The following is a 23,734-nucleotide window of genomic DNA, read 5'->3' on the forward strand; positions in this document are numbered from 1 at the left end:
CCTTAAGCTTAAGATGTCACTTGATAAAACAATCGTTTTCTTTACAAAAATGTCATTTCATATTATTATGGCCTTTATTGCCAAACTTCTCACACCTATTGTTGTTTGAAGAAGCAATAATTATGAGGACATGCCTACTTCTCAAAGAAGCATTGGAGGTGGCAACAATGGTATTTTTCTTTTGTTTGTGTAGCCGCAAATGCTTATTCAACAACACACCACTTAACTCGATTCTTCTACACTGGCCTCTTGCAACAATACAACAGAGAAAATACAATCAAACTTAATATCATCAAGTTTATTATCTATCACAAGTCTCACAGTGGAGATAAAAGTCTCACAAAAATATGAAAAAGTATCAAGAATTGTCTGCATAAGAGAATGTTCATGGATGACCTCACCAATAGCAATTAAGTGCTCATTGAGATCTTTAATCTCCACAAGCAGTACATCCATATCCTCCTTGTGCATAACCTTTGACTCTAACTCTTTATGTACGTAAGTTATTTTTATTAAACTAAGACTTGCATATAAAGAAGCTAATATATCCCATGTTTGTTTGTTGTTTGAGATGAGAAAATGTGTGGGGTAATGGATGGCTTGACAAAGAGCACAATCAACACATGAGCTCCGTGTCTTTAGCATCCCAATGTGTCTGCTCAATAGTAGACAAAACAACTTTAGCAATGCTAAAACCTGCACCATCATCCCTAGAACCTGATTTTACATCTTAACCTCACACAATGTCCAAATGCCCTTAGCAACAAGGAGATGTTACATCATGTATCTCCAAAGTGGGTGGTTGTCCTTGTCCAATTTGTAATCAAGAGACAACTTGCTAAAAACATCATTGTTGTCAGCAATGGCCGAAGACTACACCTAATACAAAACCTACGTGCATATTTGAAAACTTCCCAAAACCAACATGTGCTATACGCCCATATTGGAAATGCAGGTGAAATGATACTAAGTAAAAGATACCAAGGTCTATGAGCTTGCCCAAAGGTTATGTTGCTCTACAAGCATTCACCAAAAGTCCCCTCAATCTGAAAAAGTGAGCAAGGAGGAAGGGTTTTGGCAATGGTGTTCAAATTGCTAGGCCTATTTGACATCATTTGTTGGAAAATGGTTGTAAGAATGCACACAGAGATGGAAGACCACACAACATAGGAAGTACAATTATTGAATGTGCTTACACAAAGATAATTCTTCTTCTAGAATGATGCATGTATATACACCTTGTAGGGAAGTGACTTCTTTCCATATAACTGTGTGAATTGGCCCCATGCCATTGAACCTTGGCCCTTGACCCATGGGCCATGTAGCAATATTGGCCTACAGGACTCAAATTTGCCCAAAACTACAATTGGTCAAACACAACGCTTAATGTACTAAATCAGACGTTCATACGGGAGTCCTTGTTAAGGGGGAGAACATTGTCAATGCAAACACAATATTAAATTTAGAGTTCCTTGCTACCATCCTCAACAAAGGAGCTTTAAACTCAAAGTTTTGTTTGCATTGATCAACTTCTCGCCCTTTGCGGTCTTAAGCGCCATTAGCAAAGAGTTGCACACAACCTGAACATTAAGGGAGCACAGCTAGCTATGAGCACTCCATTTCATTGAGAGGCGCTAGCCTCACCAATAAAGCTAGTATCTAGTCACTTTACTCGTGTGCTTTGTAAACAAAGAGCAAATCTTGGTTGTAATGAGTTCCACCCATTTTTTCACGTGTTCTGATTTTTCTGAGATTCACAACCACCTACGAGTATGGAACATGCTTAAGCTAGAATATCCAAAGTTAAGTGCTTCAACTCCTTCGAATAAGATCCAAAGTGAACTTGATGCCCGTCGAGCTATCACTCCTCGATTGTGCCCGGCTTTTGGAAGAGTGTGAATTTGCCAACAAATACAAAGCTGCTGCAATTCACAATGTTGTCGTGGTGAACATACATTGACAGAAAAGTGGACCAACAATTAGCCTTTACCAGAAAGTCTTGGAAAAAAAGCCACTCGACAAAATCAGAACGGTCTTGCAGCTAACGATCATATAATTATCTGGCTCAAGCAGCTCAAAAGATAGTGTGCAAAGAAAGAAGATAACCACTCATGTTTACTCGGCGAATTTGAGCTATTATGGACTATGAAAAGCACACCTTTCTATATTGCCACTACTGTCAAAACATAGAAAGGAAAAACATGATATGTGGAGAAGCCAAGCCTTGCAAGCTTAAGAGGCTTCTCATATCTATTAGATAAGGTGGCATTTGTTATGCTCGATGATATCACTAGCTAGCAAATTCGTTTTAAGCTGTGTATATTACAAGGCTCTGGCACATTTCCAGTAAGCCTTGGGAGAGCTTCCTATCAAAAAGCTCATGACTTCAACAAGTAGAGCTGTAGTGCAGTCTGCTATTCTTCGCAATTTTGTACAAAATCTGTCAAGCTACATACATCTGAAGCTAAAATATTACATGGCTTAGGCACATTTTGAGGGAGCTTATTTTCAAAAAGCTCATTGACTACAATAAGTGGAGCTATACTACTACGTTATGCAATTTTGTACAAGGATTGTTGCATTTGGGAGTCCTTTTAAAAGTCTAGGCTATCTTGGCAGCATTTGATAGCCTGAGATGCTGTGGAATGGTCCAACAGATCAAGCATAACCAAACATGCAAGCAAGCTAAATAACTTGATCAGTTATCATTCCTAAGCCCCCTCAGCATAGATTCTATCATTCTTCCAACTGCAATACACCATTTGTGCACGCCGAGGCTCTCGCGCATGTGTCGTAGGCCCCTTAATGGCTTAATCCCTCCAATTCATTGCTGTCAATAAGGTCCTCACATGCACCCCAGATACCATCAACTGCCGTCTCCGGGCTCTCCTTGTTTGACTCTTTATTTTTCACTACTGCGAAGCTTGCCTTCTGCTCGTTTAGACCATGCGATTCTTCTGCATTCCAGTTATCAAAGCCTTGTTCATTGTGATTTTTGTGTTCATTTACAAGTGAACCTGCAGAATTCTTGTCCCTCTTGTCAGTTTCCTCTGCTGTCCATTTTCCTGCCGAGCTCTTTCCTTCTCCCTCAGAGGATTGACCTCCTTGCCCAGCCTCAAAGCTTTCACCAGGTACTAGATCTGTTCCATCCTCCCTTTTCTGCTCTCTCTCTTCACCTTGACCTGCGCAAGTATGATCTCCCCAACCCTGTTTCTCAGTGCTCTTTGAACCATCATCTCCCCATCCCCGTGCACTCTGGCCTTTATCCAGCTGCTCGGTGGTGTCACCCCAGCAACTGTCGTTTTGGCCTTTGGAAGCTTCAACTCTATCTCCCTTTCCATTCCCCCCATTCCGTTTACTTGCACTGTTTCCTTCCCCTACATGCCAGCCACTCATTTCTTGTTTCTCAGCATTAGTTGAGTCATCTGCTCCCCATCCACTTTCAAATTTCTCTGATGAACCGTGCGCCACTCCCCATTCACTTTCACCTTCGTTTCTCGACTCCTTAAAGCCCGCCTTCTGTTCACTCCAACCAGTTGATTCACCTACAGCCCAATTGTTCATAAAGCCTTGTTCCTCGTGCTTCCTATGCTCATTCCTACATGAATCTGCGGAGTTCCAGTCATTGCTTTCCCTTTCCTGTGCTCCCCATTTTCCTGAAAAGCTGTTTCCTCTTCCAGCTCTCCCTCCAAAGCCTTGGCCTCTTCGCCAAGACCCAAACCTTCCACCACGTCCTCGTCCTCTTGCATCCCCACTTTGCTTGTAGCTCTCATCATCTTGGCCTGCCCCCATAAAGCCTGCAGCTCCCCAGCCACCTTTTTCAGTGTTCTTTGAATCACCGGCTCCCCATGCTTTCCCAGTTTCCCCTCTACCCAACTGCACATCAGCATCACCCCAGCCCCTGTCATTTTGGCCTTTGCTTGCTTCAATTCTACTTCCCTTTGCATTCCAACCACTTCCTTCAGTCGCACCATTTTCTTCCCCAACATGCCAGCCAGTCCTTTCCTGTTTCTCGGCGCTCTTTGAGTCACCTGCTCCCCATCCACTTTCAAATTTCTCTGATGAGCCATCTGGGATTCCCCAACCACTTTTATCTTGGGTTCTTGACAACTCAAAGCCCCCTTTGTTTTCGTTCCAACTGTTTGATCCACTCACAAAAACTGGCCGATTGTTAAAGCCTTGTTCCTTGTGATTTTTGAACTCACTACTGCCTGGATCTGCAGAATTCCAGTCACTACTTCCCGCTTCCTGTTGTCCCCATTTTCCTGAAAAGTTGTTTCCTCTTCCATCCCTTCCTCCAAAGCCTCGCCCTCTTCGCCCAGACCCAAACCTTCTGCCACGTCCTCGTCCTCTGTCATCGCCTCTTTGCTTGTGGCTCCCTTCATCTTGACCTGCCCAGGTACAGCCTGCAGCTCCCCAACCACCTTTCTCAGTGTTCTTCGAATCATTGGCCCCCCATCCAGCCTCAGTATCCCGTTTACCCGAAGGCACATAAGCATCACCCCACCCACTATGATTTTGGCCTTTGGACACCTCAACTCTATCTCCCTTACCTGCCCAAATACAGCCTGCACCTCCCCAACCACCTCTCTCAGTATTCTTGGGATCATTGGTTCCCCATCCAAACTCAGTTCCCCCTTTGTCCAACTCCACATCAGCGTCACCCCAGCCACTATCATTTTGGCTTTTGGAAGCTTCTACTTTATCTCCCTTACCTGCCCCCATACAGCCTGCAGTTCCCCAACCACTGTTCTCAGTGTTCTTTGAATCATTGGCTCCCCATCCAAACTCAGTTTCCCCTTTATCCAACTGCACATCAGCGTCACCCCAGCCACTACCATTTCGGCCTTTGGAAGCTTCAACTCTATCTCCCTTTGCATTTCCACCAATCGTTGCACTTTTTTCTTCCACTGTATGCCAGGAACTTATTTCTTCTTTCTCATTGTTCTTAGAGTCATCAGCTCCCCATTCCCTTTCAAATTTCTCTGATGAGCCGTCGGTAAGTCCCTGACCACTTTCCCCTTGGTTTCTCGATACCTTAAAGTCCACCTGCTGGTCATTCCAGCTGGTTGATTGACGGGCAGCCCAATCGTTACTGAAGCCTTGTTCCTCCTGCTTCCTGTCAGAATTCCAGCCGCTGCTTTCCTTTTCTTGTGATCCCCACTTTCCTGCAAAGCTGTTTCCTCTTCCGGCTCTTCCTCCAAAGCCTCGGCCTCTTCGCCCAGACCCAAACCCAAACCCACGTCCTCGTCCTCGTCCATCGCCACTTTGCTTGTAGCTATCTTCTTGACCTGCCCCCACAAAGCCTGCAGCTCCCCAGCCACCTTTTCCAGTGTTCTTTGAATCACTAGCTCCCCAGCCACCTTTTCCAGTGTTCTTTGAATCACTAGCTCCCCATCCACCTTTCCCAGTGTTCTTTGAATCACTAGCTCCCCATCCAAATCCAGTTTCCCCTTTATCCAACTGCACATCAGCATCACCCCAGCCCCTGTCGTTTTGGCCTTTGGAAGCTTCAGTTCCAGCTCCATTTTTATCCCCACCATTTTCTTCCCCTACATGCCAGCCATTGAGATCCTGTTTGTTATTCATGCCTGAGCCTGCAACTCCCCAACCAGTGGTTACAGTATTTCCTGAGTCATCTGCTCCCCATCCACTTTCATTACGCATGTGTGAACCTGCAGAATTCCAGTCACTATTTTCTGTCTCCTGTGCTTCCCGTTTTTCTGAAGAGCTGTTTCCCCTTCCACCTCTTCCTTGAAAGCCTCGGCCTCTTTGCCCGCACCCGAACCTGCCACCACGTCCTCGCTCTGTTCCATTACCCCTTTCCTTATGGCTCTCTGTATCTTGCGATGCCCACGTACAATCAACGGCCCCCCAGCTACCTTTTTCAGTGCTATTAATCTTTGAATCGGTGGCTCCCCATCCACCAAGCCCAGTTTGCCCTTTATCTGACTGTATATCAGAATTACCCCAGCCACTGTCATTTTGGCCTTCAGAAGCTTCGACACTGTCTCCCTTTGCATTCCAACCATTTCCTCCAGTTGCATCATTTTTTTCCCCTATATGCCAGCCGCTTATATCTTGTTTCTCAGCTTTTTCTGAGTCGTCTGCTCCCCATCCACTTTCAAATTTCTCTGGTGAGCCATCAGCGACTCCCCAGCCTTTTTCATCTTGGCTTTTGGACGCCTCAAAGCCTGGCTTCTGTTCATTCCAACCATTTGATTCTTCTGCAGCCCAACTGTTATTAAAGTCTTGTTCCTCGTGCTTCTTGTGCTCATTCCTGTGTGCACCTGCAGAATTCCAATCACTATTCTCTGTTTCCTGTGCTCCCCATTTTCCTGAAAAGCTGTTTCCTCTTCCACCTCTTCCTCGAAAGCCTCGGCCTCTTCGCCCAGACCCAAACCGGCCACCACGTCCTCGCTCTGTTCCATCACCCCTTCGGTTGTGCCTCTCTTCCTCTGGACCGACCAACCTACAACGAGCATCACTGACAGTCTTCTTTATATAGTTTATAACCGTATCCATCTTTCGAAACATTTTGTTCTGCAATCCATATCCTTCAGGATACAGGTCGACTTTCTCTGTAAAAACTTTTTCACCCACCATGTACGATAATGCTATGGCTCCAAGATTATTAGGGCACAAGGAGAAGCAATACACCAAACCGTCTGTGGAGACCTCTTTTTCCTGATTAAGGAAGCTTCTAATTTCATCATCATTCCCGGACTGGAATTCTCTTGATTGTAGCACATCATTCATTTTACTGACCAGAGGGGAAGCATAGCTAGTAACCACCTGCAAGCATGTTTGTAAGGTAAGAACAATCGTGTAGTGCTAATGAATAGACCAACCAAAAAGAAAATGACTTGAATTCCTTCTAAATCAAGATGCAAATAAGAGCAGGTAAGCAAGACTGTAAAGTTCATGTTCTTCGCATCATAAGAGTCTTTTGTGACTGTGACATCACATTGTGAGAGTTTGGAAATAAGAGCAACTATGCAGCACACAAGCTCATAAGCATTTAGGATCCGACAGAGAGATGGAAAAAAAGGGGACTGTGATAGTCATTGCGGGAGTATTTGTGAGCTTTTTACGTGAAGAATAGGCAGAGACAATTAAGGCTTGTCCCTCTGACCTGAAAACCTGTACTAATGAATAGTAGCATCGAGACACTCCTGAAACAGGTTCCATAAATTGAAACTCAAGAGTGTAATTCTTCCCATCTCTGGATGCTAGCTACACTTTGCAATATAAAATTGTATCACCTTCAGGGTTTAGCACATCATCACAAGGTTTTTTATTTCTAATATTTACTTTTCCATACACCTCTCTCCCAGACAGTATGCCTTTGGTCTCTAATAATGCCATTTTTATTCATTTTGCTAGTGTATTGTCACTTTATAATACTATGTAACAGAGTTCAAAACAAAGGTTCTTGCTTATGACACTTTCAAATCGTCCAGGCCATTAAATTCACAAAATACTCCTATGATAAGGGAACACAGTGCTTGAGGCCTGGAGTTCACAAAATAATGCTAATATGAGAGATCACAGAGCTTGAGGTTTCCAACACATCTGAATTGATTCGGATTGGAGCTACTTCTTCCTGAAGTTTGCACTAGACAAAGAATGACAGTTAAAACTTTTTGTAACCTGTTGACAATGTTTCAGAAAAAACTCAGTAAGGGAAGGGAACAGACAGAACTCTACATTGTACCTCATCAAGGGTACTGAAATTTCTTCCATCAATTTTGAGAGTGTTCCCAAGTCGTGAAAATGTGCTTAGATCTGAGCTATCCTTCTCAAATTCTTCAATCTCTTTTTGTATATAAACATTGTCCTGACACTTCAAAGTCATCGATAAACAAGCAGGTCCTTCACTACTTGGATGGAACATCACCTTGTTAGGATTCTCCTCTGATAATGCCTGAAGACAAGTAAAAACGTTCATAGAATCTACAACAGATGCAAAACAAACTCATGCAAAACTATGTAAACACGTAATCTAAGATTTCTGAAATGAGGTGATCACTGTCTACAGTGACATTTTGCTTAAAAGAAGATCCCTATCTCCCTCAATTTCACAGTCATCCATTATGTTTAATCATATCTTTCTGTATTTGTAGGTAGTCACCTGCACTTCTCGCATTTTATTTTATTTTACATGTGAAATGTGGAGAGACGATTACCTTGATTGCATCAGACATAGAAACGTTTTGAAATAAAGGATGATGAATGTCTCGAGGTTTGAAACAAAGGTCTTTTGCATTGGGTTGCCCCTTGTTCAGCACTGCCTCCTCTGAGCAAAGCACTCTTTCAGCATGTGGCACACTTACATCACTATCATGAGCTTCCATATTGTTTCCTAGGCAAGACAATTGCACAGAAAATTGATCTTTGAACACATTAGCAACGTAGCAGGTCAAAGTGCTTCCTTCTGACAAAACTTGTGTCAGGTCGACATTAGAGTCAGAAGTGAAATCTTCTTTTTCTAAGACCCCCCTGAGACGAGACTCTAATGTGCATATTGCCCGATGCCGGAAAACTTTCTGAACAATAACATTCACTGCTTTGCCAATGCATAAACTTGCCTCATCTTCTCCAGTAAGCCAAGTAAACTCTTCATCCTGTGTTGGCTGGCTGTATGGAGCACGAAAGTCACTGAACCCATCAAGTAATTCTTTACGGACATCCTTCAGAATATCTATGTTTACAACCTCGTCCAATTGCAAAGAGTTGAAAAAGTTCATGACAATTTCTTCTGTAAAAGCATCTGGATTTTTTCGGAAATGCGCAATAGCTGCTTCTACCACATCCATGTCTTTCTCACTGTCCAATGATGCTTGTCCATTGGTCAAGGCATAAATTGCTAAATTCCTGGCAAACTCGTAGTACTCCGGATGAATCCGTGTATCATCAAGAGGATCAAGTTTCCTCAGCCCTGAGACAGCATGCCCAACTCGTCGTATTCGCAAGAATGCAGAGCAATTTCTGAAGACAACGTCCTTCAATGAGAAGGGATATCTCAACAAAGACTCTCTGCTAGGAAGCCATCCTGATTCTTGGATAAGCTGTTGTATCTTGGAGGCTTTCTTCCAACCAAGACCACACACAAATTGCAGGGGTGAGAATAACCATTCATGTGCTACAGCTAGGTTAACATCAACACCAATCTGATTAGTAACTGTAACCATGACACATTCTATGGAAGCATAGAGGTCCTCTGCAGACAAAAACCGCTGCATTGGATGCATACTCAATGCAACAATGTCCTTACTAGGGTTGCATAAAGCAGCTATCACTGCTAGAGGATTTTGAAGGCTGCGTCCTAAAGCAACAGCGCGTCGGATAATGCCTACAAGCACGCGGAAAAAAACCATGATTGATGGAAAAATATAGCAAAACTCCGTATAGCCAAGTAATTATTCTTACTTGGCTGCTTTGGTAGTTGCACCAAGGAAACTTGTGATTTCTCATAGAGAGAAGCCAGGGATTCATCTCCATAGATGACAGGAACAGAAATCAGAGCAGAATTCACCTCAGCAGCCTTGCCTACGGTCTTACAAAGGTAGAAAACATTACTTATTCACCATTAAGCCCAAGTATGTTAGATGATGCAGCCTGTTGCAAATGGCAGTACTAACCTCAGCAATTGTATCCTTGAGGTGACGACAAGCAAAGTTTATTACTGCTCCCACAACAACAACATTCGGCTTGTGCATGAGTATGAATTTTTTAAGTCTCTCTTGATCATCCACTTTTCTTTGGAGCTGCTGTTCATGACTCCCAGGGCGTACATTCAAATAACCTGTTTGCAGTGAGTCAACCAATTCTCCAAAGGCATCAAGAATCACAAACGTAGTTGGAGGATCTCGAGATCCCCAGCAGCACACCATTACTATTGCATTCTTTGAAGTGTTGTCTTTAGAGCTCGTAGAAGCATCAACAAAAGGGTCGCTGATGGGATAAGGAGCCATAGTAACCCTTTTCCAAAGGCTCTTACAACATTCGGCTTGAATCCAAGCCTTGGCTGTTACTGTCAATGAGAGTCGCATGTCCTTAGCCAACAGAGGCAGTAACATTTGGGCAAGAGCCTCTTGCAATATTAGCTTTCTTTGCTCATTCCACAACTCGCTTACTTCATTTGAAGCATTTGAAAAGTAGTTTTTGTGGAGACTCTGTATGAGTACTTCATCAAAGACTTCTTGAGTTAGCTCTATCCGGACCTCTACGAGCTCATCCTCTTCTGCCTTCTGTATGAGTAGCCACTCTCCACCATTGAAGCTTTTGACAGACTTGGCTTTAACATTTTTAACACATGCAAGCTCATGAAAAGCATCAATCAGGACTTCACCCTTTGACGTTGGAGCAGTACTCACAACAGCATGTTGATCAAAAAGACTTCGGACAAATTTCCTCACTCTTGGTTCACAGCTCAATTCATAAGCAGCCTACAGACATACAACATGTACAAATCAAAACTTGATATTAACAAATTTACTAGACAAGAAATTACGTCTGGAAAACTGTTCCCCTACTGGAACATACCCAGTAGGAAATTACTTGATAAAGAAAAAAGCTTACATGGTTAGGATAAAGCATACCATGTGCCTTGCTCCTTCAAGTGCTTTTTGTGGCTCAGTGAACTGCCCACTAGCATAGCTTAAATCAACTTCTTCTGGAGGAACAGTAAGATCAAGCGGTTCGTGTATCTGACAGATAATTATACAAAATCAATTGATTTTGTTTTCTGGTAGAAATATGCGCATACAAAACAATAGTCCAAATTCTAAATGCAGGAGTGTGTATGCCTTCTTCTGATATGCAATGTGTACAATAATACTAAATGTTTACTGCTTCAGAGTGTTATCGAAAACCACAGACGCACCTTCTGCAATCCATGAAGGTTTTCACCCAACTGTTCTGGTGTTAAACCCAGCTGCCTCACCAAGTGTCTCAAGCCTGACTTGCAGCACAAACCATACAAGGACTGCCTTCTTGGCCTTTTGTACTGACCCTTGGGTGGTGCCTTTTCATCAACTGGAAACTGTAAGTTAAATTTGGCATCTAGATCATCAACTGTCACTTCTGAATCTGCTTCCTGTAAGGCTTGCATAACTACATCCAGGGTCCTGTCTTCTTCATCAGAGCCAATTACTTTAGTCATGGCACGATTTTTCCAGGTATCTTGCTGTGTGCTTTTACGGCGCAATAAAGACAGCCATTTTCGGTCCCATTGAAAAATCATCCACAATGCCTAACATCAAACAAAAAGTTCGATTGTAATTTGTGGTTAGTACCAAAAACCTGATCTTGCTAACATGTTAAAATGCGCTGCAGCTAACTGCATTTAATGAGCCTAATGAAACTATTAAGAGCATGAGTTTGTGATGTACAATCTAATATCGGTTACAAAGATAAGGAGAAGGTCTGTGAGCAAAGAGAAGGCCACCTTAGAAAATATATCCAGCAAACATATACTCGTCCATACACTTGCTATAGCATGAACTTAAAAGTCCTCGTATCTCAGCTCAAAAGAGTTCACCTTGAAGGATTTTATCTGCAAGCTGTTCCCTGCGCATCCAAAGCCTACCTCCTTTGTATCAATTCTTCTGGCAAGCCTGGGGCACTTGTGAAAGTTGTACATACCAATGACAGGAACCTAAAGAAACAAAAGATACCATTTTAATAGGTCTTTAAGAGGAGTAATAGATGAACGACCTGTAATGCAGTACACGTCACCTCACACTTTTCAACATGTAGTTGCATGAGCACAGCTACAATTTCTTTGATTATTTCCTCCTTGTCAATGTCTGTGATACATTTAAGTTCCTCGTCTTCTTTGATTGTTGTGAAGTCTCCAAATAATCTGTTGTGAATCCAGTGAGCCTCTTTAGTCCAATCATTCATTGAAGCGGTTGCTGTAAGATCCTGTTCATGCATCTGTAAACAGCAAATGGTGGCAAGGATGTTAATGCATTACTCTACTAGGGTCACAGGCACAATACAGTCCACTTTGAAGTTCTTGAACATTTGAAATAGAGGCGTTGGTTTGAGCTCGGCTTAAGATCACTAAAAGTACTTTTAGCTTGGATTTCGAGATGTGAAACATAGAAATCAATATGCCGCTTCAACAAGGAAGATATTTTTTGGGAGTGAAAGAGAAGGGAGATAAATCAAGATAAGCAAGGGAAAGAATCAAGTTAAGCTCAATATATGTTTTCAACGTCAACTGCGCCAAATGCTCTCTGGCACACAAAACTCCTTCAAATAGCCACCTTCTGTGAGAACGAGACAAAAAGTTACTTACCTGAAACCTTTCAGGTAAATCTATCTCCTTCGTATAAGTTTCTCTTGATGCATTCACTGCATCCTCGAATAACAAATGCTCAAAATCTTCTCCCAGAAATATGAGAGCATCATCGTCACTATTCTGCTTCTGTGTAGATCCATTAAATCTAGCGTCATACCAGCCAAATTTAGCTTTAGAATGAGAAGTCCTTTGTGCCGAAGAAAGTTTCTGCTTTCTTTTCTTGGCACAGACTGGTGAAACAGGACTCTCTTTGCTGTTCCTTTTGCTACCATCACCCCTGACCTCCTTATCCCCCTTTTTCTGAGACCATTTTTGCCTGTTCAATTACAGTGTAAATATAATGTAAGGGAAATATTGCCAAAGGATTTCCTTCACATTTGCTAGTGGATGGAAAGTATAGAGTAGCAAAACCTCCATGCAGTCTCTGGGATCTCTTCACATTCAGAAGACTCCTCTTCCCAATCACTATCAGAATCTGCCAAAAATTATTAGTATAAAAGACTTCAATATGGATCCAATATATGATAATGACACTTAATAAAAACACAGCAAGCCATACATGAGACGGAACAAAATTGAAAAAGAATAATCTTTTGAAATACAAGAACTCAGCTTTAAGCACATGTATAATAGTCTTTCATTAGTGGCAGCAGAGGAGTCATACACACGAGGGATTACAGCAGAAAACCAGCAGCTCCGTATGGGGAAAGATGCAGCAGAAAGCAGGAAAGACATAGTATAGTGAAACGCATACGACAGAAGTTCTGTCATTTGGGCTCACACCACCATGCTGTTTATTCACCTGCTCCTTTTACCAGCCTCTCTGATCCTCTACTAGTATTCCGACAAGCTACTGTGTCAGATGTAACAGAAAGAGAGAATTGACGATGTCACGAAGTGCTGAAGTGGCATAACTGACCGACCGGAGGATGACGTTGCTGACCGTATGGTGGTGACATGGCACTGCATGTCACAAACTGCTGACGCCACTGAAGACCTAACCAGTTAGGGCTCCCCGAGCCTAACCCTAGCCAACCTACAGATCCCGGCTTATGAGGCCTAAACCCTAGCAGAAGCAAAAGAAGACGAAGTTCTCACCAACTTATAGTTCCTAGCCGAGTGACCTAATTATTAAAGAAAGGTTAGGATTAAAATCCTAACCCCCAACAACTTATGGTACCCCCATCCCACGGGGCCTAAACACACACACACACACACACACAAAGACCTTGCGTAAAAACTGATGATGCGGCAGCCGTATAGACGCCTGCAAAACGGCGCTGACATGGCAGTGTACAGACGCCCGCAAATTGCAGAGTTCTGATGACATGGCGCTGCTGTATGGACAACCCCCAAGGACGCTAGCTTTTGGGAGACCAAATGATTTTATTTTAGACTACTAGCTTTTCATGTAAACTGCTTTTGAGGGCCCATGGACTTTAAATAAGAGATGAGGGCTCACTCTCTAGCATCCTACCGCGTGGAGGTGCAAAGGAGTTCTACCAGAGTTGTAACGTGTTGAAGCAATATAAAAAAATACCGAAAGGGGCGCCATCGTTTGAAGTGCTCTCTTGGGGTGGAACGCCACCACTCCCGTCTCTCGTGTGCCGTGCATCTTTTACAGTTCAGTTGTTTTGAAGCATCTAAAGTCTGTTAAATCTGTTCTTTTCCGTTGGCACGTGACGCGGTGCCCTCTCATTACAATGTTATCAGAACTCTAGCGATGTGCTTTTCTGAAAGCATACCTATCCTACCAAGAACAGATAGAGCACCATGACGTTTCTGGATTCTACAAAGTACCTGCAATTTCTTCTCGACAAGCTTCACGACATACTTTCGCGGCATCCTCTGCAGAATCTCCCTATGCTGCAAAGTTTCAGGCAGTTCCTGAATTACATGTTGCCCCCTCTGATGCGCCAAGTGGTATCACCTCCTCCGGCACCAGAAAGTGCAAGAGCCTCTAACCGACAACCCTCCCAGCCTTCTGTTCCAATTGGGGGTGTTTTTAGGAACATGGTAAAGCCATCTGCTGACCTTGACCCAGTGCAACCGCCTCTACCACCGCCGTTGCCACCACAGCCGCCTAGGTACAATGGCTGAACCCGTATGGATATCCCTACTATCCACATCCGGGGATTGCACTTAACCAACCAAAGTGAAGGGGAGGAGCCGGGAGCACAACGGAAGAGGAATACGCACGCACACACTCACACACACCCCACCATAGCCACATACAGGTTGGAGGAGGAGAGCCGACACGTACTGTGTGCCCCCTTTCTTTCTTCTCTATCTTATGCCTCAAGGCACAATACACATTGTACTTAGTGTTAGTGGCTCACACAAGTGTATAGCTGTACACTTAGGGTTAGTAGAGCAGTTAGTGATAGGCGATCGGCCACATGGCCATTAAACCTAACATTCTCCCACTTTATGGCAAATGTGGGAGACCATAAGAATGGAAGAGAACCACTCTTCACCCAATGCCCATCAACTCACGATACTGCTGAAACTGATGGTTGGAGAGACTTTTAGTGAGTGCATCTGCTGTGTTGTCTGACGTAAGAATCTTCACTAAATCAAGGCTCTTGTTTGCCAAGCATTCACGACTGAAGTGATAATGCACATCAATGTGTTTCATTCTGGAATGAAACACTGGATTGTTAGCCAAGGCAATAGCACTCTGACTGTCACAATGAAGAACTGGTGTACACTGCTTCAATCCAAGATCTTTCACTAGGCAAGCAAGCCAAATAGCTTCTTTGCATGCCTCACTCAATGCAACATACTCTGCCTCTGTGGTAGAAATGGATGTACAGTCTTGAAGAACGGATCTCCAAGAAATAGCAGAACCAGCAAATGCGTAAATCCAACCTGTTGTTGATTTACCACTGTCAACACAGCCTGCATAATCACTGTCCACAAATCCCTGAATCGACTTGCGCTTATAGCCTAGGGAACGCATAAATACATCAAGCTTTTGATACCATTGTCTGGATGATTGCTTCAAGCCATAGAGACTTTTCAGAAGCTTACAGACAAAATGTTCCTTGCCCTTTAGCACAAACCCTTCAGGTTGCTGCATATAAATCTCTTCCTCGAGATCACCATGTAAGAAAATTGTAATGACATCCATTTGATCAAGCTCCATATCTTCAGTAGCAACCATAGCAAGCAACATTCTCAGTGTGGTCATTTTGACCACTGGAGAAAAGATTTCCTGGAAATAGACACCATATTCTTGCTTGAAACCTTTGGCCACTAAACGAGCTTTGTAATTGTCAATCTTCTTCTTGTAAACCCATTTACAAGGTAATGCTTTCCTACCTTTTGACAATGGAACAAGTTCCCATGTTTTATTCTTTGCAATACTGGACATCTCCCTCTTCATAGCATGTTCCCACTGAACCTTATCATTGGCTAGCATAGCCTCTTTGTAACAAGAAGGCTCACCACTATCTGCCAGCAAAACAAAATCCAAGCCTGGAACAAAAGGGTATGGTGGATGTGAGACTCTTTGAGATCTCCACTGCTGATCAGAACTGATACTAGCATGTGTAGTAATTGACTCGGGAGCTGTATGGACAAGAGGTGATACATCGAAAACGTCACTTTCCGGAATTCAACCTCTTTCACTGGCTGTCTATGTATCTTAGTCTCATTAAAGACAACATCACTACTACGGATCACTGATCGACTTTTCGGATCCCATAAACGATAGCCAAATTGACTATCTAACCATAGCCAATGAAGATGCATTTCCTGGACTTAGGATCTAGCTTAGCACGCAACTCCTTGAGTACATGTGCATAAGCTTCATAGCCAAATGTGCGGAGTTTTTCATAAGACAATTTATGTCCTGACCGTAACTCCAAAGGTACACGAAACTGTAATGAAGCATGTGGTGATCTATTGATCAAGTACATGGCTGTGTACAATGCTTCAGCCCAAAACGCTTGCGGTAAATTAACCTGTGATAGCATAGACATAATCTGCTCTTGGATGGTCCTATTCATTCGTTTTGCAACAACATTTTGTGCAGGGGTATAAGGACTAGGAGCTGTAAACTCACGCTTAATTCTCCTACTTGAACAGAAGTCTGTAAACTCTTTGGAGATATATTCACCACCATTGTCTGAGCGCAAAGCTTTCAACTTATGTTCAGACTGAGTTTCAACACTAGATAAGAACTTCTTGAAGCAAGAAAAGGTCTCATCTTTAGACTTCATGGCGTAGACCCAAACATGTCGTGTTGCATCGTCAATGAATGTAACATAGTAGGACGCACCACCATGGGATTTAGAAGACATAGGCCCACATAAATCACTGTGCACAAGCTCTAAGGGTTTTCTTTCTTTGTCAAAAGAATGTGTACGATGTGTTCGTGTTTGCTTTCCATATCGACAGTGCTCACGAAAGGAAAAATCAAAAAATGACAAAGACGGTAAGTAGCCCAAACGAGAGAGTGTCTCCATTCCCTTCTTTGACATATGTCCTAACCGGCTATGCCACAAAGCAACGGTTGGTAGCTCGGTTACAGAAAGAACACTGTTTTTATCAAATACATAAAGAGGATAAAGTGAACCAGCTTTAGAAACATGAGCTATAATAAGATGACCCTTCGCAACACGCCAAGACTGCTGATGAAAAGTGACTTTGTAACCCGTCATCAAGATGTCCAACCGAAATCAGATTGCGTGTCAAGGCTGGAACACGACGCACATTATGGATGATAAACTTCACCCCATTTGCCATAACCATGGCAAGATCACCTACGCCAACAATGTCACAAGAGTAACTATCACCAAGTGTAACAGAGCCAATGGTTTCCTCGTATGTAGTAAACCAATGCCTATAGGTGTGACATGCAATGAAGCACCCGAATCAAGAATCCATGTATGGGATACTTCACCACTAACAAGGAGTTCAGCTGGCATAGAACTCTGCAAAGATAGAGTTTCATGTGCGTCATAAAAGACATCATTATTTTCAGTTAACATGTTAATGTCTTGCACATCACTGTCATCCTGAACTATATTCAGTTCTTCAATCTTAACCAAACTCTTTGGTTTCTCCTCTTTATCATCATGATCTTTGTCTTTGTCCTTCTCTTTGTCACGCTTCCAAGCATAACAAGCCTTCTTTATGTGACCAAACTTATCACAATATGGCATTGAACATTGCGACCACGAGACTTTGATCTACCCTTTGATGCATCTCTATTGCCCTCTTTTTTGGACTCACGTTGCATAGAACGGCCCTTACGTTGCTTATCATCCTTTTGTAGATAATGAGCTTCGTCATAGTGCGAGCTAGTCATGGTCTTCCGACACACCTCCTCTGACAAAAGAGCACTAGTAACATCATCGTACTTTAGCGTACCATTTGGAGCAGAGTTACTAACAGCTGTGCAAAAGATATCTCAAGAGGGTGGCAACGAACAAAGCAAAAAGATTGCTTTCATCTCATCATCAATGGTCATGCACTGTGCACGAATCTGGACAAAAAAAGAATCAAAATCATTGATATGGTTACGAAGGTTGAAAAGTTTTCGCATCAGGAAAATCTTATTGCTAGCCGTATCCTTTTCGTAAGTGTCAAATAATTTCTGCCATAAAGCATGAGCGGCCTCGCATTCTAACACTGAAAAGTACACCGACTGACCAAGGTGCAGTCTAATCGTAGACCTGCATAGCTCATCAAGCTCCTCCCACTGAAACTGAGTCATGTGCATATCTTCACTTCTAGCCGCATAGGCAATAGGCAACTTTTGCCTCTTTTGGACAAGCACATCATGCATTTGGTTCTTCCAAAGCTGAAAATTAGTGCCATCAAACTTCTTTATGTCATAAATGTCACGGTCTTTGCTAGTAGACATGGTGACAAACCTACCAAAAGATTCTAGGAAAATTTCGACAGAATCTCCTTGGTATTTGGGACTATGTCAACCAAAATACGAGACAAAATGACCAAGTATGTCGCTCACAAAGCATAAAAGAGGGCAATACCTCTCAAAAGCACACTGTATAGAGACCAACTGAAACGCATAAACTATCAAACTCACCATAGACCGCCAACTCGGCGTCAAAAGCACCTATACAACTCTATACATGTCCTATGGCGAGGCCTCGTAAGGGATGCTCCAGCTACCTGCATCACCGAAGGTATCTCCACATTTGAGAATACCCCAGCTCAATAAAAAGCTCACGCTATTGACCCTCAACAACGTAGGTTATGCAGCAAAACGTATAGCCAAGTCTAAAAAATGGCTATCTTCTGGACCAAGTCTCAAAAATGGCTGGGACTGCCGTACTAGCCAAAAGATTGCTCCAATGGCAGTATCCACAAAGACGTACAAGTCTGTCAGGACGCTCAAACAGGCGTCAAAAGCATGTGCATGCAAATAAACATCCCTGCGGGGAGTCAAACCGCTCTCAAAAGAGCTCAAACAGTGTCAAAAGTGTCATTATATGCATTTACGCATAAACAACTGCTCCCACTGGAACCAGAGCACCGCAAGCACTCCAAACCTGTAGCCTGTGAGTTGATGCCGATGCCATAGCCGAAGCCGAGATCGAGGCCGAGAAGCACAAAGAAAGCTAACCAAGCCGCTGTGCCTGTACATGTACCTGTATCTGTAGTCGAAGAAGACAATGCCATCAAACTCCCACTCTGTGTGTATGTATGAGGCCACTCCGAAAGAGGCTACACATTCCCGAATGAGTCGTGGGCTCTCGTAGATGGAAGAGACTGCAACAATGGTACCTGTAATTGGCTATGGAAGCTTTGCAGCACAAACTACCAAAAGAGGGCTGAAAAATTCAGCTCCTAAAACGTAGCTCGAATGAGGTTTCTGATGGCTCGAATGGCTCCCAAAGGGGGGTAAAACCCCGCATGCGAGACACACCATCCAACAACTCGAAACGCTCTCGGAAAGCTGAATTTGCCGATGTCGAATATCGGAACCCTATTTGCACTCTTGAAAGTACGCGCGCGCGCGGAAGCGATCTCGAGAATGAAACCGCTCTGATACCAGATGAAGGGAGGAGCCGGGAGCACAACGAAAGAGGAATACGCACGCACACACTCACACACCACCATAGCCATACACAGGTTGGAGGAGGAGAGCCGACACGTACTGTGTGCCCCCTTTGTTTCTTCTCTATCTTATGCACTAAGACTTAATAATCTTTTTTTGGTTAAAGAGTTTGCTTCTCCTTTCGGCTCCTTTGTTAAGGAGTTGGCTTCTCCTATCGTCCAGATCGAAACTCTTGATATTCCAGCGTAGTAAAATTAGCTAGCACACCTAGATAGTACTGATCTTCCACGGGTGTCCTGATGCACTAAAATTACTTACCCAAGAAATCTCATCCAATTAGGAATATTCACTGGTTGGCACATCACAATGCAACACAAATGCTCACATATGCATGTTACAAGACATAGAAACATAAAGCCGTCGATGAACACTCCCCCCGCAAATAACCATCCAGGTCCAGGCCATGAGCTATTCAACGACTCCCTCATCACTCCTCCCGCAAATAACCTAAAAACGTCCGGGCCATGAGATATAGAGGCTTTTACAACCAAACGTCCCTCAGACCGCCGCCTGCATCGTTTGGAGGTGCTGAGAGTAACCACTGCTCAGACTTCTTAATATACCCCCCCTAACCCCCCCCCCCCCGACAAATAAACACAAGGGTCCGGGCCATGAGTAACAACAAGAATACTCCCCCCCCCCCGGTAAATAACCACAAGGGTCAGGGCCATCAGTAAAAACAACACTTTTCAATCATTCAATACTCCCCCCGCAAATAACCACGAGGGTCCGGGCCATGAGTAAAAACAACACTTTTCAATCATTCAATACTCCCCCGCAAATACCACAAGGGTCCGAGCCATGAGTATGAACAAGCATTCTCAAACATCATTTCTCACTATTCCACCCGAGAGTAAAATCACCAATCATTGAAACTAGTACTAAAATCAGAGTCAAACAATTCAAATCGGCACCAAGACAGGTTCAAAACAGATACCATCCATTTCAAACAAATTCCAAATAGGATCACCAAACAAGTTCTCAAACAGATTCTCAAACAAAATTCAAACTTAAAGCAATCTATACATCAATCGAGCTCGAAACGTCGACTGACTTTCCATCCTAAAACCTGCACCAAAAAAATTAGGATTAGGTTCCTTCCATAAGGTCGTAGCTGACCGCACCATGGTCCATAAGCTCTTGGACAAACAGTGTTCCTGTGGCGATGATGGTAGTTCCAAGACATAGCAGTCACACCGGACCTCCGAAGTTATCAACAAGAGACACCTCCAAAGAGATGTCTAGAAATTTCAAGTTATAATCTGCTAGGGTTTCCATGGCAAGCATTTCAGCATACCCGACTCTGCCAGAAGTTACACTCCGAAGGAAGATGCGAGAAATCATATAACTTCGGGCAAAATAATTTTCTTGAACGCTTGCCAAGTCCTTTGGGGTGTGCGGCTCGATAGCTATAGACATCAACCTCTGTATGGCACTGTCTCTGAGAAAAACAGTAGCTCGAAACAAACTTGGATCCTTCGTTGCAAGTGATCTTTATGGCTTATGCCCTGTAAGACATGAGCGGTGAAGACGGAAGCGCGCTTGATGCGCGATGAAGTAAGGGGAAGAGTGGCTAATAAGTTCGGGGTCGGAGCACGAAGATTCTTCACATAAAATTCCAATAGATTTTGGAAGCGCTGGTTTGCTCTGTTTGCTCTTTTGTAGAACCGGTATGCTTTCAGAAAAGCACACGCTTGATGCCTGATACCACTGTCATAAGACGGGCACCACGTGCCACTAGAAAAGAATAGACTGAATAAACTTTTAGCACTTCAATAACAACTGAACTGAAAGAGAGAGGCGACACACGACTCGAAGTGGCAAAATTCCACCCCAAGAGAGCACTGGTCCCAAACGCTGGCTCCCCTTTCGATATTTCTTTATTATTGCTGATTCGCAAAGTACAACAGCCGGGGAGCACCTCCTCTTCAATCTGCGCGCTCAAGAGTGCCAGAGAGGGCCCCAAGGGTCATATTTAAAGGCCCAAAGCCTAAAAGCATCAAACATGAAAAGCTGACCCCCAAAAAAACACTTTCCTAAAATTTCGAGATTTTCCTAAAAATCCGCCGCGAATTGCGGAACGTCTGTACATGTGCCACATCATCATATTTTGTTGTAAAAAGTATTCTGAGTGTGTTATGCTTTATTTCTAATGCCTTTATGTCACTTGGGCCCCATCAGGCAGGGTCCCGTAAGTTGGTGGGAACTCTTCTTTAAAAGTCTGTAAAACTTCTTCTTCTTGCTTAACACGTCAGTAGTTTGTGACATTCCCCCTTCTTGAAAGAAAGTAATCGTCCGCGATTACAACATATTTGCAAAACAACTCAAGTTAGCTCAAAAATTTCCGAGGGACAATCTGTTTGCTCTTTTTTTTGTTAAGGAGTTTGCTTCTCCTATCGTCCAGATCGGAACCCTTGATATTCCGGCGTAGTAAAATTAGCCATCACACCTAATGAGCAACCCAAAGTGGAGGAAATCAAGGAAATACTCGCTCCAGAACAGATTTTGGCACACAAGGACCAGAAAGATAAAAGGTAAAGCAATTAGGCGGTTCTTGGTTAAATTCAAGAACTATCCTACATTGGATGCGAAGTGGATGGAGGAGGAGGACCTAGCAGATACTCCTCAGATTTTGGAACTTTACCTTGAAGCATTCGGTTTAGCATAGTCTACTCAGATAGAAGCCCGATTTTAACGAGAGTGAATCTAGTGCAGCGGGTTTGCACAAGAGGGGAGTCATTCCGCTCCTTTGTCAACTGATTACCCCGATTTTGAATAGAGTCATTGATGTCCCCTTTGGGTTTCAGGGATACTCATGGGCTGAGTAGTATTCTACTGTATGACTTTATGACAGGGAATTCCCGAAAATGAAAATGATTGATTTGTACTTGACTTGTTTGAGTGCAAGAACTGAAAGATAAAATTTTCGGTCTCATAAATCTCCAGACATGATTGCAATAAGGACAAGATACGATTACTAAATACATTGCCGATGGTCATGATCTGAGATTTGGAATGAATTTGTCTATGATTTGTCATGTGATGTCCTACGATGTTAAGTGATGTCCTATGATGTCAAGTGATGTCCGGTGATGTGACTCGTTTTGTACAAGTGCTAGATGTGTCGTACCTAGTGCGTCGGTACTAACAGTCAGTGTCTACTAAGACAGTCTATGGCCTCTGTCTGTTTTGCAGGCGTAATCGAGGGCGATTACAATTCTTTAAAGAGGGGGGTATGTCACAAACTGGTGACATGGCAAGCCCTCAGACATAAACACACACACACAATTGCTGACGTGACAAATTCCCGAAAAATGCGCCGATAGGCTGACGTGGCATTGTACAGACGGCCGCATTATGCGCTGACATGCTGACGTGGCAACATACGGAACTCCGTAGAATGAGCTCACATGCTAACGTGGCAGTGTATGGAATTCTGCGATTTCCGTTGACTGTACAGATCTCCGCTTTTTACAGACATCTGTATGGAATTAGCGCTAGCAGCTATTGTTGCACTTGCTTTTGATTTTGAGTTGAAACTTTTGGGGTTCTGCTTTTGGTTATCCCTTGTAAGAATAAATAAGCCCAAGGGCCTACTCTGCAGAGCATCTGGGGCACCCGCGAGCTCAGTTGTACTTTGCACACAGATTAATATAAAAATAAATACTGAAGGTACGCCAGTCTTCTTTGGGGCCAATACCTCTTGGCACGGAACTACGCCCGGCCGTGTCATCTCTTGTGAATTGTTTTGAATTTCTGTTGTGTCGCGGTAGAATCTAGACTTGGGGTGTCCAAGTTTATTACACCTTAACTCTTACTATAGAGATCACAGACTTATTGCTCATTTGTGCACTTTTGAGCTTCCATAGACATCTGCAAAGGTAAAAACTGGGTCAATGCCTCATAATAGCTAATACCATGACAATGACCATGGGATCGGATCCCAAATTGATCGCTGGAAAAAAGATCGGTGAAATATTTTCCCTACAGCTGCAAGACATAGTTACCCAGAACAAAAAATCAGAACGGGAAATAGGGAACGGCAACTAGCATGAAAAGCCATTCCCTGTTATGGATACCATAGTTACCCAGAACGGGAAATAGGAACCGGGGACGGGGAACGGCAACATGCATGAAATGCCATTCCGTGTTTCGGATACTCGCGTCTGAAACACGGAACAGGAGACCGGAACAAGAAATTAGGGGAACAGGGACCTGAAAATGGCCATTCCCTATAACTATGACGGATACTCATGTCTGAAAAACGGAACAAGGATTTGGAACGAGAAGCTGGAATGGGAACGGGGAACAGGACCTGAAAATGG

At 43.3% G+C, this 23,734-nt stretch overlaps 1 protein-coding gene across 5 annotated transcripts in view; it reads right to left on the bottom strand.

Moving 5' to 3' along the window:
• Window positions 1-2,268: 2,268 nt before the first annotated feature.
• LOC147446083 (uncharacterized) overlaps window positions 2,269-23,734 on the bottom strand; it is a 41,032-nt gene continuing 19,566 nt past the window's right edge. For 3 of the 5 annotated variants that reach the window (XM_086525396.1, XM_086525395.1, XM_086525394.1), the window contains 11 exons: window positions 12,725-12,788; window positions 12,311-12,629; window positions 11,743-11,943; window positions 11,546-11,662; window positions 10,889-11,257; window positions 10,605-10,712; window positions 9,645-10,451; window positions 9,433-9,559; window positions 8,190-9,355; window positions 7,718-7,927; window positions 2,269-6,795 (listed from right to left, as the gene is read on the bottom strand). In XM_086525396.1, the coding sequence (XP_086381522.1) occupies window positions 2,803-6,795; window positions 7,718-7,927; window positions 8,190-9,355; window positions 9,433-9,559; window positions 9,645-10,451; window positions 10,605-10,712; window positions 10,889-11,257; window positions 11,546-11,662; window positions 11,743-11,943; window positions 12,311-12,629; window positions 12,725-12,788 (7,481 nt within the window). In that variant the 3' untranslated portion in view covers window positions 2,269-2,802. Of the gene's footprint in view, window positions 6,796-7,717; window positions 7,928-8,189; window positions 9,356-9,432; window positions 9,560-9,644; window positions 10,452-10,604; window positions 10,713-10,888; window positions 11,258-11,545; window positions 11,663-11,742; window positions 11,944-12,310; window positions 12,630-12,724; window positions 12,789-23,734 lie in introns of those variants that run through there. The other 2 variants (XM_086525397.1, XM_086525398.1) reach the window with 2 other exon arrangements.

The sequence above is a fragment of the Adiantum capillus-veneris genome, chromosome 12, assembly GCF_014529385.1.
Source record: "Adiantum capillus-veneris isolate H3 chromosome 12, ASM1452938v2, whole genome shotgun sequence".
Classification (NCBI taxonomy): Eukaryota; Viridiplantae; Streptophyta; class Polypodiopsida; order Polypodiales; family Pteridaceae; genus Adiantum; species Adiantum capillus-veneris.